This window comes from Brachyistius frenatus, unplaced genomic scaffold, assembly GCF_029030835.1.
Source record: "Brachyistius frenatus isolate BFR_SWC_R1_liver_20210118 unplaced genomic scaffold, ASM2903083v1 Contig_360, whole genome shotgun sequence".
NCBI classification, from domain to species: Eukaryota; Metazoa; Chordata; class Actinopteri; family Embiotocidae; genus Brachyistius; species Brachyistius frenatus.
Window position 1 is genome coordinate 167,501 of NW_027210959.1, and position 16,464 is coordinate 183,964.

Below are 16,464 nucleotides of genomic sequence, written 5' to 3' on the forward strand. Positions count from 1 at the left end.
CAGGTGAAAAAAATAGTTACCCGGACACTACATGAACTCCGTGGGGGCAACCCAAGTACAAGCAGACTGAAGGTTTTGAAAAAGGTTATACAGCAGATTCTCAACCTACGAACACAATGCGTTCCGAACAGCTGTTCGTAAGCTGAATTGTTCGTAAGTCGTTATATATTAAATTTCAACCTATAATTGCTATTTGAGGTCATTTAAATGCCATTACTATTCATTACTATTCATTACTATTCATTACTATTCCCTAAGACTTACCAGAAATAATTAGAGTACATAATAACAACACATAAACATGATTACTGTAACTTACCTTTAGAGCGAAGTCGATGCGTATACGTAGAAGTTGGAGGAGGAGGAAGATGAGGAGGAAGAGGAAGGAGTTATTGTTGGTGAGAGGCAGAGTTGTCATCGGAGAGATCTTCGGTGGAAATTGTGGTGGAGACGTTTTCAGTGGAGATATCTTCGATTGATTCCTCTAAGACTGCTGAGGTGGACGGTTTTTGCTTTTTGCCACTACCACTACCACTAGCATTTGTTTTCTTAGGCATGATAAACACGTGAGAAACGGGTGATAAATATATGAGAAACGGTAAAGTATCCAAGATGGTACGAACTAAGATGAACACAACAACGAAGTGAGTGTTGGAGCAACGAACGAAGTGTTGGAGATGAGCCGGTGCTGCTCGGCGTGGGTTGCGGCAGAAAGGGGAATCAGTCGGATGAGGCGCGCTGTACAAAATACGAACTTGCGAACGCAATACGGCATTTTACGAACATTTATGGACATCCGTCAGCGGTTGTTGGTATCTACGAATGTTCGTAACTCGAATGTTCATAAGTTGAGAACCCTCTGTATTCATTTTAATAACGTGATTTGGATGTGATTTATACACCAGCTTGACTAGTGTCCTCCCACTGAGGTGGTAAACGTGAAACCAGCACGTCTGATTGGGAGACAATTCATCTAATAGCCAGATTCTTCTTTAAATGGCCATATTTGTAATGTCAGACCGGAACAGTGTTGACCGGATGTGACGCAGCGGAGTTCGTGTAGTGGGCGGGGTTTGTGAGCCAGGCGGAGAGGAATGTAAACAGCTAGCATGGCCGTTGAGCAGCCAGCGTCAGCACAGAGCACGGAGCCGCGCCCGGTGTCGGTAAGCTGCGTCTTATCAATACCGACCGTCGGCTCCGGTGTGAGTGCGGAGCTCGCGGTGGTTTCCGCCGGTGAACCGGAGTTTATGTCTCTGAGGATCAGAGCTGACTCGGCTGAGTTAGCTCGAGGAGCTAGCTCCGGGAGTTGTTGTGTCACCGCGAAGGAAGCCGCGTAAAGGGTCCGACTCTCCGGGGGGTCCGGTCCGACTCTCCGGTCCGACTCTCCGGTCCGACTCTCCGGGGGGTCCGGTCCGACTCTCCGGTCCGACTCTCCGGGGGGCGCGAGGACAACTCACGGTTTTTCTGTTTAATCGGGAGCGCCGCCGCCGACCGAGGGGCATTGTGGGAAACTTGTTTGGTCTGACTGACGGTTGTTTGACATGTTGACGTGTGGCAGGTCACCTGACCTGTGGCAGGTCACCTGACCTGTGGCAGGTCACCTGACCTGTGGCAGGTCACCTGACCTGTGGCAGGTCACCTGACCTGTGGCAGGTCACCTGACCTGTGGCAGGTCACCTGACTGACCTGTGGCACGTGCACGGCGGCTCTGGCACAACAGTTAGTCCTCACGTGCTCATGATGACCTCAAAGGGTTAGGGGGTCCGAGGGGTCAGGGGTCAGGGGTCAGGTCCTCTGTAGAAGTGTATTTGTAGTTCCTGCAATTTTTTTTTTCTGTAAAAAAACATCTGAAAACAGAAACTCAGTGGGAAAGTATGACGTCATAAAGGCCCCCTTTCAAAATACAACTTGACTTTATTACCAAAAATAACTCATTTCCAGTCATTAGGCTCCGCCCCCTCTCCTCTCATCATCAAAACAAACCGCTGCTAGCTAACCGCAACAAACAGGAAGTGACGGGGTTTGTGGGTAATGTAGTCTGGTGATGGGAACGAGGAATAAATGAACCACAGTTGATCTGCTCTTTTGTTTGTTTCTCGTCAGGTGTGACAGGAAGTCAGCTGACCGACCACGGAGAGGAAGTGACCTCACAGACGGACTTCTTTTTATTTGATCCCTGACGAACGCTGACGAGGTCGTTCACATAAACAGGTGCGTTTGTTTCCCGAGCCCTCGGCAGGATCCCCCCCCCCCCAGATGTGGAGCCACCCGGCCTTCTCACCGCCATCTTGAATCACCCGCCCGACGCCGAGGTTGCGTCTCTGATGACGGCGTCGGTTTTCTGACTGGTTTCTCCACACGTTGCGGTTTGTGTGTTCGTGTCGTGAAGCGGGTCGGGCCTCTGATCATGGCGGAGTCCGCCTCGGAGCCGCAGGCCGCCGCCCTGCTGGTGGAACGACAGCAGCCGGATCTCGGCGCAGGAAGGATCTCCAAAGAACCGAGCGTAAACATGACGATGGACGTCAGCTCGGACCGCGGCGCCGACCTCCCGAGCAGCAACGGTGCCGCCGAAGGCCCGGTGCCCGCCGCGGTCCAGAAGGTGGAGGCCACGCCCACGGCGCCGGAGGCAAACGGGACACCGACGGCCACCACCACAGAAGATGAAGAAGAAGAAGCTCGGTCGGCGCTGAGGCTTCACATCGACGCTGACAGACCCGGCACAGGTAGGACCAGGTCTAGGATCAGGATCAGGTCTAGAATCAGGTTTAGGATCAGGTTCAGGTTCGGGATCTGGTCCCGTGTGAACCACTAAGGGTCTGTGTCTGTTCTCCAGGTGTGCCGGTGATGAAGCCCGGTCTGGACCTGGACCTGGAGGAGAGCTCCTCGCTGGCGACAGCCGGCGGCTCCGACGACCAGCGAGAGTCCACCGACTCGGCATCGTTCTCCATCCCCAGTCTGGAGCTGTCGGACGGGGTGACGGCCGCAGGAAACTCCCTGGACGTGGAGGACGGCCTGTCCTCGTCCTACTCGGCTCTGGGTGTGGAGGGACGGTCTCCGTCCACCGAGGTGCCCAGTCTGAAGGAGGACGAGGCGCTGGAGGCCGCCGGTGAGACGAGGGTCTACTGTCAGGGCTCCGTGAGGCGTTCAGGGTCCTGCCGCTTATAGTCTTTAGCTGTGATGCGTTCAGGAGTGGATGCTGTGAAAACGACAATGTAAACTCAGGCATTTCATTACCACTGAAAATAAATCAGATGTCAGATGTCCCACAGTCCCTGAACGCTTCATTTGAATTGCATTTGTTTTGTTTTTTAAACTATGACAATGCTTAAAGACTCTTCCTCTGAGTGTGACTCGTTGTCCTCCGGTCCACAGGGGGCGCTGCTTGTGCTGCAGCTGCTCCTCCTCCACCTCCTCCTGCTGCGGCCCCGGACGCCGGGCCCTCCATGCCGGCATATTACCTGGTGAAGTGGATCACCTGGAAGGAGAAGAAGACGCCCATCATCACTCAGAGTGAGAACGGACCCTGCCCCCTGCTGGCCATCATGAATACTCTGTTCCTGCGCTGGAAGGTAAAACACACATTCAGAAGCTGCCTGAGAATCTGTCCGTTTTTACATTTCATTCAGTATCGCAGTGATCCAGTGATGTTGGTCTGATTACCCATGATGCACTGCAGACAGGAGCTGCTCACACACACATTCCTCCAGTTTTATTTTTGTTATTGATTTGATCCCAAAATGTTTGATTTTATTTAGCCTTTTTTTATGTATATAACTTAAAATCAGTCTCGTATTTTTCAACTGAAAGTTAAAGTTTTATTTTGAAAGGAGACTTTATGATGTCTTACTTTCAGCAGAATTTCTGTTCATGTTTTTTATGCAAAAAATTGCAGGAATTTTGAAAGATTTTTTTTCTGCTGTGTGTGCAGGCGAAGCTTCCTGCTCAGACTGAAGTGGTCACCACGGAGGACCTGATGGCTCATCTCGGTAACACACTTTTATTTTTCCTCCAGATCAACGGAATCAGGTTTATTTACCGAGAACTTTACATCCTGTGTGTGTGTGTGTGTGTGTGTGTGTGTGTGTGTGTGTGTGTGTGTGTGTGTGTGTGTAGGAGAGTGTGTGTTGTCGGTCACACCCAGAGAGAAGGCTGATGGGATGGAGCTCAACTTCCAGCAGGTACACACACACACACACACACACACACACACACACATCAGAATCAGATAAACTCCTTCTGGAAATAATTTGTCATTCATTAATTATTAGGACTAGATATATATTGGGGGGCGGGGCTTGTTCTTGTGTCTGGTTTCCAGTATCGGTGGGCGGGGCATAGTTCCTCAGCTCTTCCAAATATGGTCACTTCTGGCTCCAAAAACTAAAAGACCGAAACACCGACAAAATGACACGTTGAGTAACGAACCAATCGGTCGTCGCTCTTCTCGCGGTGGACTTCCTGTCTCACCCGTCTCTTCTTCTGCGTTTCCAGAACATGAGCGACGCCATGGCCGTCCTCCCGAAGCTCTCCACGGGCCTCGACGTCAACGTGCGCTTCACCGGCGTCTCGGACTTCGAGTACACGCCGGAGTGCATCGCGTTTGACCTGCTGGACATCCCGCTGTACCACGGCTGGCTGGTCGACCCCCAGGTGACACGCTAACCACATGCTTACTACATGCTAAAGCACACGTCAGCAGAACTGAAAATTAAACACGTTTAATGCAACAATCTTCATATTTATTTCTATTTTCCTAACTTATTGAAAAGCTTCTATGGTGGTAAAGTGTGTGTGTGTGTGTGTGTGTGTGTGTGTGTGTGTGTGTGTGTGTGTGTGTGTGTGTGTGTGTGTGTGTGTGTGTGTGTGTTCAGAGTCCAGAGATGGTGGCCTCGGTGGGGAAACTGAGTTACAACCAGCTGGTGGAGAAAATCATCGACTACAAACACTCTGCAGACAGCAGCCGAGTCAGTGAAGGTAACACACACACACACACACACACACACACACACACACACACACACACACACACACACACACACACACACACACACACACACGCATTGGAACGTAGGTCTGGTTTAGGTAGGACAAAGTCCCAGTGTTGCATGATGGTTTGGGTGTTGTATGTGTGTGCGCCCCCTGCAGGTCTGGTGGCGGAGCAGTTTCTGGAGTCAACAGCGACGCAGCTGTCCTATCACGGTCTATGTGAACTCAACACGAAGGCCAAAGAGGGAGAGATCTCCGTCTTCTTCAGAAACAACCACTTCAGTACCATGATCAAACACAAGGTGGAGCTACACACACTGTAGTACCATGATCAAACACAAGGTGGACCAGCTGTACCTGTTGTTCATAGCTTCTGTCCCTCAGGGTCACCTGTACCTGCTGGTGACCGACCAGGGCTTCCTGCAGGAGGAGGGTTTGGTCTGGGAGTCTCTTCACAACGTGGAAGGAGACGGAAACTTCTGCGACTCCGACTTCCGGCTGTGTCATCCTCCCCAGAGAGCTCCGCCCACCTCCCACCTGCCGCCCAGCGCTCAGGAGCAGCAGAGGCAGATCGACCAGGTGAGCTGACCGGGTGACGCTTTGGCAGCCGAGAGGAATCGTTAACGCGTCGCTGACTGATCTTGTCGTCGGTCTCAGGACTACCTGGTGGCGGTGTCCCTGCAGCAGCAGCAGGGCGGGGCCCCGGGGCCCCTCAGCGACCTGGAGCTGGCCCAGCAACTCCAGCAGGAGGAATACCAGCAACAACAACAGCAACAACAACAGCAACAGCAGCAACAGCAGCAACAGCAGGGGGCAGTGCAGCCAGCGCAGCAGGTAACATCGCCTGGAGAACCGGGTCGGATGTTCATGAACCCAAACAGACCGGACCGAAGGCCAATGTTCCCCAAATATCTCATATTTGTGAAATGTTCCAGAAACAAATCCTAAAATAGCTAAATAAATATTCGTGATTTTCCCCAAAATATGTTTTAAAAATATTCTTAAAATGTTTCTAAAATGCCTAAAAACAAAACAAATAAAAATATTCATTAAAAAAAAAACTATAAAATATCTGAATATTTATAATCGGTCCCCAAAATGTTGTAAAAAGATCATAATATAAAATGTGACATATTAACGTTGATGTTTTTTCAGAAACTAATTAATCCAAATAATTAAAACAGTAAAAACTATTTTTTCATTCGAGACGAAAGAACAAAATAAACATCGAAGCAGTCGTCATGTGATGTGACGCTTCTCATGTCTGTTGTTGTTGTTGTTGTCGTCGTCGTCACCGTCTTGTTGTCGTTTACAGGTCAGAGGTCAGGGGTCACAGCAGGCCAGGAGAAGAGACAAGGACTCGGACTGCGTCCTCCTATAGACTCTTCATTCATCATCATCATCATCGTCAAATGTAACACTACTAAACTCTGAGTCCAGTGTGTCTGCATCGGGGAGAACACACACACACACACACACACACACACACACACACACACACACACACACACACACTCACTCACTCACTCACTCACTCACTCACTCACTCACTCACTCACTCACTCTCTCTCTCTCTCTCTCTCTCACACACACTCTCTCTCGCTCTCTCTCTCACACACACTCTCTCTCGCTCTCTCTCACACACACTCTCTCTCTCTCTCTCTCTCTCACACACACTCTCTCTCTCTCTCTCTCTCTCACACACACACACACACACACACACACTCTCTCTCTCTCTCTCTCACACACACACACACACTGAGTCAGCTTGATGCCAAACCCCGGTACTGTTTTTTTCCGGTGCGTCACAGTTTGTTTCTGTTTGTTAAATTGTAAGAAATAATAATGGAGTCTGGTGGAACGCTGTCGAATGGAGCTCATCAACTTCTTTAATCATCAGTGAACCTGCTGACTGATGATTATTGATCAGTTATCGACCGTTAATCAGAAGAAGTTCGAAGTTGCCAGCAGTCGACAGAAACCCTTTTAAAAGATCATTAAAAAGGAATCCGAGTTCATCGATGACGTCTTCTCAGAGATTTGTTTCACCAAAAGATCCAAACTTCTGCGTTTAGTGATAAACAAACGGAAGGAAACCATTTCTTTACTCGTTTTGGTTGAAAATTGACTGTTTTTTAATTTATTTTTCTGTTGATTGATTAATCGATAAGAGAATCCAGAAGGTTGGCAGCTCTTCTTATTAACGACCGTTGACTGTTTTAGTAAATGATTTATCAACCATTAATAAAGACGCCTTGTGAAGCCTTTATAAACGGGGATTTATTAGAACGTGGCTCCTTAAAACTTTGTTTCTGAGCTTTTTCCAGCGGGACCAGTTTCACCAGAAGAGGGCAGCGTTTCCACGTCTGAAAATTTGAGTTGCTTCACAGGAAATACGAGGGCTTTTAGTTTGAAACGAGGGCTTTTAATTTGAAACGAGGGCTTTTAGTTTGAAAACGAGGGCTTTTAATTTGAAACGAGGGCTTTTAATTTGAAACGAGGGCTTTTAGTTTGAAAACGAGGGCTTTTAGTTTGAAACGAGGGCTTTTAATTTGAAAACGAGGGCTTTTAGTTTGAAAACGAGGGCTTTTAGTTTGAAACGAGGGCTTTTAGTTTGAAAACGAGGGCTTTTAGTTTGAAACGAGGGCTTTTAATTTGAAAACGAGGGCTTTTAGTTTGAAAACGAGGGCTTTTAGTTTGAAAACGAGGGCTTTTAGTTTGAAACGAGGGCTTTTAATTTGAAAACGAGGGCTTTTAATTTGAAAGCGAGGGCTTTTAATTTGAAAGCGAGGGCTTTCAATTTGAAAACGAGGGCTTTCAGTTTGAAAACGTGGGCCTTTATTTTGAAACGAGGGCTTTTAGTTTGAAAACGTGGGCCTTTATTTTGAAACGAGGGCTTTTAGTTTGAAAACGAGGGCTTTTAGTTTGAAATAGATGGGGAAGTCGCAGATGTCGGATGTTTAAAACATGACTTGTGTTCGTTCGTATTTTCTCCTCTTCAGTTGAAAATTTTAACGTTTCCCGTTTCTTCTTCTGGTGAAACCGTTCCGTTTCCAATAATCTCTTTTTAAATGCAGATGAAGCTGAACGTCAGAGACCGACGCCTGAAGTTAACGGAACGCAGAATCAATTCAGAACTCCCTTCAGACTTCTACCGATTTAGATTTATGCAGAAAAGTTATTTTTTAGTTTTTTAAACTCTTCATGTTGCAGCCGAAGGTTTTAAAACTCCTCTCCTTTGAAAACTCTTTTCCTTTAAATGATTAACAAACAAACATAAATACACAAATGATTCACCGGACATTACCGCGAACAGAAGAGCTCCGTTTATAAACCCGTGTGAATTCTTCTTCACGTGTTTGTGCACCGACGGAGTGAAGAAGGAAATAATAAAACAAGTTTTGTAGCTGCAAAATATAACACAAAACTCTGAGCAGCACTATTTGATCTAATTATCATAATTTTATATATTTATTAAAGGAAGTCCGAATTTAGACTTTTTATTTGACTTAAAATCTCATAATTTGGACTAATTGTTTGGTAATTAATAAACTTTTTAGTTATAAATTTGTCTTTGTGGCTTCACTGCCTCAAAATTATGAATTAGAAAAAAAAAATCTGTTTTCTGTTTTCTCTTTAGACGTTTGCATTCATCTTGATTTTCTTCGGACGGAGACAAAAGTTTTTGAGGTGAGGAGTCGTAAAACGTGAGTTCAGTAACTCATCTGGATTTAAATTAACGTCTTTAAATAAAAACTGTTAACGTCCGACTTTTATAATCCGCCAAACCGTTTCACATGAAAACATTCAGCTCTTAATACTCCCATCCTGCCTGTCGGAGTGTTTCAGGTGTCGCCGGTACTTCGCGTCATCGTACGTTTTGTTTGTTTTTTTCTTAGGTTTTCCGTCGGAGTGACGGACGGCTTCCGCTTTGTAGTTAATTTGTCATCCTGTCGAAATGTCAATAAAAACTGAATCTCTAAAATTCCCGACTTTATTGGTTTGTTGTTCACGAACATCAACATGAAGATTTTCTAAATAATAAAAACATTTGAAAAACAATAGTTTTCAATAGAATGTCCTGTTGTACGGAAGCCTGAAGCTGCCAATGTTTTATTCATAATAAGAATAAAGTACATAATGTTGACCTACTAATAATTCAAGTTCTGACTCATTATCTCGTATGTCATTATATCACGATTTATTATTTTTCTAAATTATAAATATAATTTCTTTATACTTTTTAAGCTAGTCAGAATTTTGTAATTTTCTTAATTTTAATTTCTTAAGATTTGGACTCTTTGTAAATAATAAATGAATAAATAAATCCTAATTAGTCAAAGTTTTAATTACTAAGCTCTATTTAATAACTAAATATAATAAGAGTTCATTATTTGAAAAACACAAAAACCTCAAAAATACAGTTCAAACAGAAAAACATCGTTAAGACTTAAAAAAAAAAAATTCTGATTTAGTACTTTGATTTTTATGTCTTAAATTAGTATTTAATATATTCACGAAAAATGTTATTACTTCATATTTACACATTAAAATGATAAATTGTGTAACAGTTTATCATAATTTATACAAGGCTTAAAACATTTCTCTCATTTATATTTAAAAAGTGTTCTATAATTTAAAGAAAATGTTTTTGCTCAAGTACTGTTCAATAATTTATACTTGTATATATTAAATATCCTTTAATTGAAAATATAATTTCAGCTCACGCATTTGCTTTTGACCAAATACCAATTTAAATATCAGGACAAAAATGTCCTTCTATAGCAGGTCGTCCAAAGCAGCAGAGAAAGTCCCAGTATCACAGGTACGGTGTTGTAGTACATTGTACCCGTGATACTGCGTTGTAGTACATTGTACCCGTGAATCGAACTCAGAACCTCCAGAGGTGACGGCGTCGACCACAGCACCATTATGATATGAAATATATAAGTTTTGGACATTATGTCTGTCCCGGTGTCTCTTCCGTCGTTTCCTCTGATTTCCATTGTTCTCCTTTCCGTCCGTCCCGTGTTGGTTTCCATGTGTTTGGTGGGCGTGGCCTCTCCTCCAAGCTCCTCCCTCTTCCTCTCCTCCAGCTGCACTCCACCGATCGCCTCCCGACGGTACTTCATCTCCGGTCCTCCGCTCCGTCTCCGTCAGGCGGTTCCGTCGGATCGGCCGGTTCCAGTTTGGACTCTCGTTCCTCGTCCGGTTCCGATCCGGTTCACCTTCATCTTCCAGCGTTCCTGTTTTTCCTGCCGAGACGAACTCACCTGAAGTCCTGCGTCTGTCTCTCCAGACGTCCTGCCGGCCGTGATTCATGATTCCACTCAAACATTCTTTAACGTGTAAAAAGCAAAGTAACGTTGAATTTATAGAAAAGGCTTTGAAAAATCTGTCCGCACCCAAAAGGTCAAAACCACAACAGCCGCAGTCAGAAGCAGGTTTCAGGTTTATTGGATGAGTTGCCATGCGGTTAGTCAGGACGTCACAGACCGGACCGGGTTTTCTGTACATGATCGACAACTCCAGCAAACAAACAAACAAACAAACAAACAAACAAACAAAGAACACGCCGCTGATTGACAGCCGAATCCGAACGGGACAAAATAATGTGGACGTTTCTGCTGAGGAGGCAGATTCAGGATGTGAGGAGGAGGAGGAGGAAGAGGAGAAGGAGGAAGAGGAGAAGGGGGAAGAGGACGAGGAGAAGAAGGAGAAGGAGGAGGAGGAGAAGAAGGAGAAGGAGGAGAAGAAGGAGGAGAAGAAAGAGGAGAAGGAGAAGAAGGAGGAAGAGGAGGAGGAGGAGGAAGAGGAGAAGGAGGAGGAGGAGAGACTGTTTCTTCATGCGACTCATTTTCAGATGAAATAAATCTTCAGTGATTTTCATGTTTTGTTTTCAACGTACGAAACGAACCGATGACAACAAAAAAAAGAGGCAAATTCTCAGTTTAGTTTTTCTGTCGGCAGAAACGAGCTTCATCGATAAGAAAATGATTCATTTACAAGATTTTGTGCGTCATAATTACAGAAAAAGAATTGCACGTAACACAATCTTTCTTGTAATTAAGTGCCGAGAATTTCTGAAAATATTTGAATTTTTTGTTTCACCGCAACGAAAACCAGGAAATTATTCAATCTCAATTTTGCCAAATAGTTTCTTCTTCAGAGATTTATTCATTATTGGTCCTCCTCTTCACCCTGAAGCCTCCTCCTCCTCCTCCTCCTCCTCCTGAGATGATGCTGTTTGTAAAATAGCTCAGAAGTGACGTAGAAGTGTTTTCATGTTTTTTTCTTCACACAGTGAAAGTAACGTTTTTCACGACGTTAGCATCGTCAGCATTTTTCCTCCGAAGCTTCGCGTCGTTCCGTTTGAAATGTTTTCAATAAAACAAAACTAAAAACGGCTGCTTCAGTGGATTTAGAGTTAAATGTTCGGTACAGACTAAAGTTAAATACAACAAGAAGGAATCCCTCACAAACAACAGAACCCTTCTGGTTCAGGGTAAATGCACTTGAAGAGTTTTTCACATTGAGCTCGTTGTTCAGAACCGACGCAAGAAAAAAGGCAATGAAGGATTTGTATTGAGTCTCAGCGACGAGTTCCAACAGGCAGCGTTTCCCTCACCAGACTCCAGCCAGAAAAACAACCATTTTAGCTGCACTTTTTTTTTTTTAATACTTAACAAAGGAAATAAATATAATAAAGTGTTTTTACTTCTGGAACTTTAAATCAGCTTCAAATTGTAAAAAAAAAATTGGTCATCAATTATAAACGTTAATTATCAAATGTAATCTGAATTAGGAATAAATAAGGAGGGAGGGAACGTTCCCGTCCTGGAACTCGTCCCTGAAGCGGTCAAACATCGGATATAAAAGCACTTCGGAGGAACGCGGTCGGCCGTCGGCTGCATCGACTCGTTTCAACCTTCTGTACATCTCAAAACACGCAGGTCATTTACATATTCACAAATAATCAAAAAGAAAGGACGTAAAAGAGTATTTGCTCTTTAAGTTGCTTCGTCTGGTAAACTTTAGTCGCAGCTGCGTGTTCAGCGGCAGGCTAACGGTTAGCACGAGGTCACGTGACGCTGCTGCTCCAATAGTGGTCAACAAACAACAAACAACAAACAACAACAAACATCGGCTTTATTTCAGCGACCCGCTTCACCAGTCTACAAATGAGGTCGTTATTGTTCGCTGATCGATTCTCCTGTCGCCGTTAACAACCAGTTGATGGACGGAAACATTAAACCCAGAAAACACAAACTCTAATTATGATTCACAAGATCACGAAATAAGAGTTCGTTACTCCGTCACCTGGAACACAAACGTGACGTTCTAACGTTACTCCGTCACCTGGAACACAAACGTGACGTTCTAACGTTACTCCGTCACCTGGAACACAAACGTGACGTTCTAACGTTACTCCGTCACCTGGAACACAAACTTAACGTTCCAACGTTACTCCGTCACCTGGAACACAAACGTAACGTTCTAACGTTACTCCGTCACCTGGAACACAAACGTGACGTTCTAACGTTACTCCGTCACCTGGAACACAAACGTGACGTTCCAACGTTACTCCGTCACCTGGAACACAAACTTAACGTTCCAACGTTACTCCGTCACCTGGAACACAAACGTGACGTTCTAACGTTACTCCGTCACCTGGAACACAAACGTGACGTTCCAACGTTACTCCGTCACCTGGAACACAAACGTAACGTTCTAACGTTACTCCGTCACCTGGAACACAAACGTGACGTTCCAACGTTACTCCGTCACCTGGAACACAAACTTAACGTTCCAACGTTACTCCGTCACCTGGAACACAAACGTGACGTTCTAACGTTACTCCGTCACCTGGAACACAAACTTGACGTTCCAACGTTACTCCGTCACCTGGAACACAAACTTAACGTTCCAACGTTACTCCGTCACCTGGAACACAAACTTGACGTTCTAACGGTACTCCGTCACCTGGAACACAAACGTGACGTTCTAATGTTACTCCGTCACCTGGAACACAAATTTAAATCACAACAAGCAGAAATGTGAAAAGCTAGCGAGAATTTTTAGCAGTCACTTTCACGCTAAACCAACAATTACAATGGAAGAATATTTATGAACTACGAACAATTCATGAAAATATACAATAAAATATTGTATTATTTCCAAAGGGATTTGTTTCTACTTTTTTTGTTGTTGTTTTAAAAGACATTCAGTTGTTTTTACAGTTAAGCGACAAGCTAAAAACTGAATTAGCTCGCTAAAACTAGCTCGGGCTAGGTAATTAGCCCTCACCTTGGGTAGTTATTGGGTAGCTAACTAGTAACCACCTTCATTTTATATTTTAGAGACCATCTCCACTAATATTATTAAAAATGATCCAAAAAAATGATGAAATAAAGCCGTGAATCTTTCAGAAAGTTATTCTGTTATTATGAAAGATGCTGTTTTACTAAAAATTCCAACACAGCCGTTAGTCATTAGCCATTAGCATTAGCATGACAACGACTCGGCAATAAGTCCACGTTTCAGTAGTTGTTTCACTCCCTCGTAAAGTAACATCAGCTAAAAGTTCAGAGCTCCTTCATGAAAAAAAATCTCTTTATTAAGTAAAGCAGGAACTTATATTAACCGTTAGCATCATGCTAAAAGTTCGGATAGCAAAGTATGTTGTTTGTGTTATTTTGTGGAACATTAAGTTTTACCTTCAGCTCACTTGTCATTTTAATTTCAAATGTGAGCCGACGAGTCGAGTGATAAGAAGTAAATACGTCATTAATATGGACAGATAGCACAGCAGTTAGCTAGCTGATGCTAAGTAGCTTGTTGGTAGTTACATTGTGGTCCCTCTACTGTAAAAACAATTGGAGTTAAAAAACATCCCAAACGATAGCGGTGACGAGCTGAATTGCTACGTTTATACTTGTGTTTTAGAACTGCAGTTGTTTTCTATGACGGAGCTGGTACTTACACATTAGCAAGCTAACTGGTCCAACATGTTGCTGTCGATTAGATTTGTTAGCTAGTTTACCAAAATAAAGTATTTGAAGTACAGTGACCCCTCGCTATAACGCGGTTCACCTTTCACGGTCTCGCTGCTTCACGGATTTGCATCGTGCATTGAAACGGATTTCGCCTATCACGCTTTCTATTTGGAACGTAACCCCCGCGAAAAACCAGGGTTCACTGTACATGAAAAAAAACTTTGTTCAGGACTTCGTGTCCAACTTGGGACGCTGGAATAAAGCCGTGCGAAGTGTAACAGCGCCGTCGGGTTCCGTCACCGTCGGGTTCCGTCATCGGTGCTGAAGTAGAAACAGGAACTTCAACGCCGACAACACGACTGAAGACGACAACGTTCGTTTTACTGGATCGTTATAAAACAAACAAACATTCACATGTTCAGGAAACTGATCATCGTACTCTCATTCAACCAATGAGCAGAGCCGCCTCTCCTGATTGGCTGGCGTTACTCACAGGAATGTATCTGGGGGGCGGGGCATCAGAGAGGAAGAATGTTGAGCGTTCATTAAAATACAAACAAAATAACGTAAATTGGGTTCAGAGCGATAAACAGCAAGCGGACGGGACGACCAGGTTCTTGCATAAGTCGCAATTGAATCGTTTCGTCACAGCTCGGCGGCCATTTTGGCTCAAAGTAGAAAGAAATCAGCTGTTACACGACTTCCGTGTCAATTCAACACTGTAGAGTTCTCGTTAGCGTCTTTAGCACGTAAACTGAGTGTTGACAGAAATGCAAACAAAAACAACAAAAAATCTGAAATTCAACTCTGTCGTAACAAACATTTTAAACCACACATCAAAGATACGTTGAAGTTATTTTCCCCAGACGAAGAAGCCATGAAAAAGTTTGTAGTTCGCATTTCTAAAAGTCATTAATAAATTAAAACGTAAGAACATTTAGCGTGCAGCTGTTAGCACGTTAGCTCACAATACACGTTAAGGCGTTTATTAAAATCTCTGCTTTACGTGAAAAACAACGCTGGAAAAAAACTAAACACGAAAAACTGCTTACGTTAGCATGCTAACACTATTGTTAGCAACGACTGTTCAGCAAATTGTATAAAAAAAAATCATCAAACTGGAATTACAGACGTGTGAAGAAACCGTCCAAATAAAACAAGTTAATTAGTTGGTCCACGATGAAAAAGTTTGTAATTATTAAAAGAATAAAGTTAGCAGACGAGCTAAAGCTAAGAAGGAGTCAGTCACTGATTTTAAAGGTTTCCTGTCACAACATTTGACCTCATGGTGGCGCTAAAGAAATGAAAAACATTTTCACGATATTCTCAAACATCATTTTACTTTACTATAATTTGTACGAAGCTAAGAATCAGCTTTAACGATGAGCTCAGCGTCTGGTGAAAATAAACAATGAAATCAAACATGAATCTAAAACTGATCTCGGACTAAAAAAACAAAAAACAATATTTCAGCCTCTTTTCTTTTTTCTAAACCGTTTCGTTTTTCTCGGAACGTCCGGAGAACAAATCCGAAGAAAACAAAGTTCACGTTGTGCTTCTTTTTTTTTCCATTTGGTGTTTCTGTTCTTTAAGAACAACCACGTCCAGATAACGTCCTGCTGGTGTTCCACCGTCCGGTCGGGTCCGACGTGGTTCCAGCGTTGTTCTGGAACCACGTCGGAGTCCGAAGACGCTCCGCCTCTTTTCAATCTCTAATAAAACATCATTTGAACGCGGGACACCGCGATTCGGTTCACCGCTTTTTTTTGCAGTTAGCGTCGTTCTTCGGAAGAAAATACTGAATTCACCCAAAGTATTTAATATTTGTAACCCTGTATTTTATAACTACGACTTTTATCTCCCAGTAATGACGTACTGAATCTGGAGTTTTTTTGTTTTTTTTACTTTTCTTGTGAAAAACGACTAAAAAAATTTAAGCTGCGAGTGAAATCATTTTTAAATTACGCTGTTTTCTGGAATTTTAACCGAGTTGTCTCGTGATTCCGAAAAAAAACAAAACTATTTTTTCGTGTCCTTTACTTTTCTGAACGTGAATTAATTTAATCCAAATTATTTTGTTCTCCAAATCTGGAGTTTAGGAACAAAAGAATATTAGTTGGCATTAATTTGATGATTTTTTTGGGGGTTCGTAAATAACTTTGTAAATTCTTATGTACTTACTGCGAGGGCGGGTCATGTGACCCCCACATGAAACAACCAATCACAGAGGAGGACCGAGCTGTTGTTTTGTGGTTCAGATTTTCAACTGTAAATTAAATCATTTGAGTCTCGGTCGAATCCTCTGGGCAGCAGTGGTGACCTTTGACCTCATCCAGAAACCGAAGGATCCTTCCGACCGGCCGCTCGAGTTGAGTCCAGTAGAAGTCCAGTAGAGTCCAGTAGAAGTCCAATAGAAGTCCAATAGAGTCCAGTAGAAGTCCAATAGAGTCCAGTAGAAGTCCAATAGAAGTCCAATAGAGTC

The 16,464-nt window shown here is 43.7% G+C and overlaps 1 protein-coding gene and 1 long non-coding RNA gene across 2 annotated transcripts; one reads left to right on the forward strand and one right to left on the reverse strand.

The window, feature by feature from the left end:
- The first annotated feature begins 1,058 nt into the window (after positions 1 to 1,058).
- On the forward strand, positions 1,059 to 8,967 carry mindy1 (MINDY lysine 48 deubiquitinase 1). The gene is made up of 12 exons (XM_069724066.1): positions 1,059 to 1,163; positions 2,104 to 2,723; positions 2,834 to 3,106; positions 3,373 to 3,569; positions 3,929 to 3,986; positions 4,114 to 4,178; positions 4,492 to 4,650; positions 4,872 to 4,974; positions 5,146 to 5,288; positions 5,371 to 5,565; positions 5,644 to 5,820; positions 6,302 to 8,967. The coding sequence occupies exons 2-12, from the start codon at positions 2,408 to 2,410 to the stop codon at positions 6,365 to 6,367; spliced, it is 1,752 nt and encodes a 583-aa protein (XP_069580167.1). The 5' UTR covers positions 1,059 to 1,163; positions 2,104 to 2,407; the 3' UTR covers positions 6,368 to 8,967.
- A 692-nt stretch (positions 8,968 to 9,659) lies between these two features.
- On the reverse strand, positions 9,660 to 16,386 carry LOC138636204 (uncharacterized). Its single transcript, XR_011312240.1, has 2 exons — positions 16,164 to 16,386; positions 9,660 to 10,325 (listed from the first exon to the last, which is right to left on the reverse strand). It is a non-coding gene; the product is annotated as an uncharacterized lncRNA (long non-coding RNA).
- Positions 16,387 to 16,464: the final 78 nt, after the last annotated feature.

Bases quoted from the DNA above. Each gene is read 5' to 3' on its own strand.
- mindy1 (XM_069724066.1), top strand. From the start codon at position 2,408: ATGGCGGAGTCCGCCTCGGAGCCGCAGGCCGCCGCCCTGCTGGTGGAA. The intron at 3,107-3,372 runs GTGAGACGAGGG...TCCGGTCCACAG, and splicing joins CGAGGCGCTGGAGGCCGCCG to GGGGCGCTGCTTGTGCTGCA. The intron at 5,289-5,370 runs GTGGAGCTACAC...TCTGTCCCTCAG, and splicing joins GTACCATGATCAAACACAAG to GGTCACCTGTACCTGCTGGT.